The sequence below is a fragment of the Fukomys damarensis genome, unplaced genomic scaffold (assembly GCF_012274545.1).
Source record: "Fukomys damarensis isolate Sample0158 unplaced genomic scaffold, DMR_v1.0_HiC HiC_scaffold_2, whole genome shotgun sequence".
In the NCBI taxonomy this organism is placed as follows: domain Eukaryota; kingdom Metazoa; phylum Chordata; class Mammalia; order Rodentia; family Bathyergidae; genus Fukomys; species Fukomys damarensis.
In genome coordinates, this window is record NW_022900914.1 from 45,299,323 (window position 1) to 45,299,527 (window position 205).

The 205-nt window shown below is 72.7% G+C and overlaps 1 protein-coding gene across 2 annotated transcripts in view; it reads right to left on the reverse strand.

The window, feature by feature from the left end:
- The window catches only part of Gfpt1 (glutamine--fructose-6-phosphate transaminase 1), a 66,597-nt gene extending 66,398 nt beyond the window's left edge, over window positions 1–199 (reverse strand). For both annotated transcript variants that reach the window (XM_010609691.2, XM_033764493.1), the window contains exon 1: window positions 97–199. In XM_010609691.2, coding sequence (XP_010607993.1) covers window positions 97–103 — 7 coding nt within the window. In that variant the 5' untranslated portion in view covers window positions 104–199. The remainder of the gene's footprint in view (window positions 1–96) is intronic.
- Window positions 200–205: the final 6 nt, after the last annotated feature.

Here is a 205-nt window from a genome sequence, read left to right on the forward strand (position 1 = left end):
CCCTCTCCCGGTCCCGCCCGGCGCCCCAGGCCTCCGCGGCCCCCTCACCGCACCCTAGCGCTGCCTCGCAACACGCCCCCCACTTCGTCCACTTACCGCACATGATGCTGGAGGCGCGACCCGCAGGGCGAGGGGCGAAGAATTGCCGAGATCCGGGGCGCACACGCAAGCTTCGGAGACAGTAGGAGAGCGCGGGAGGCCGGGG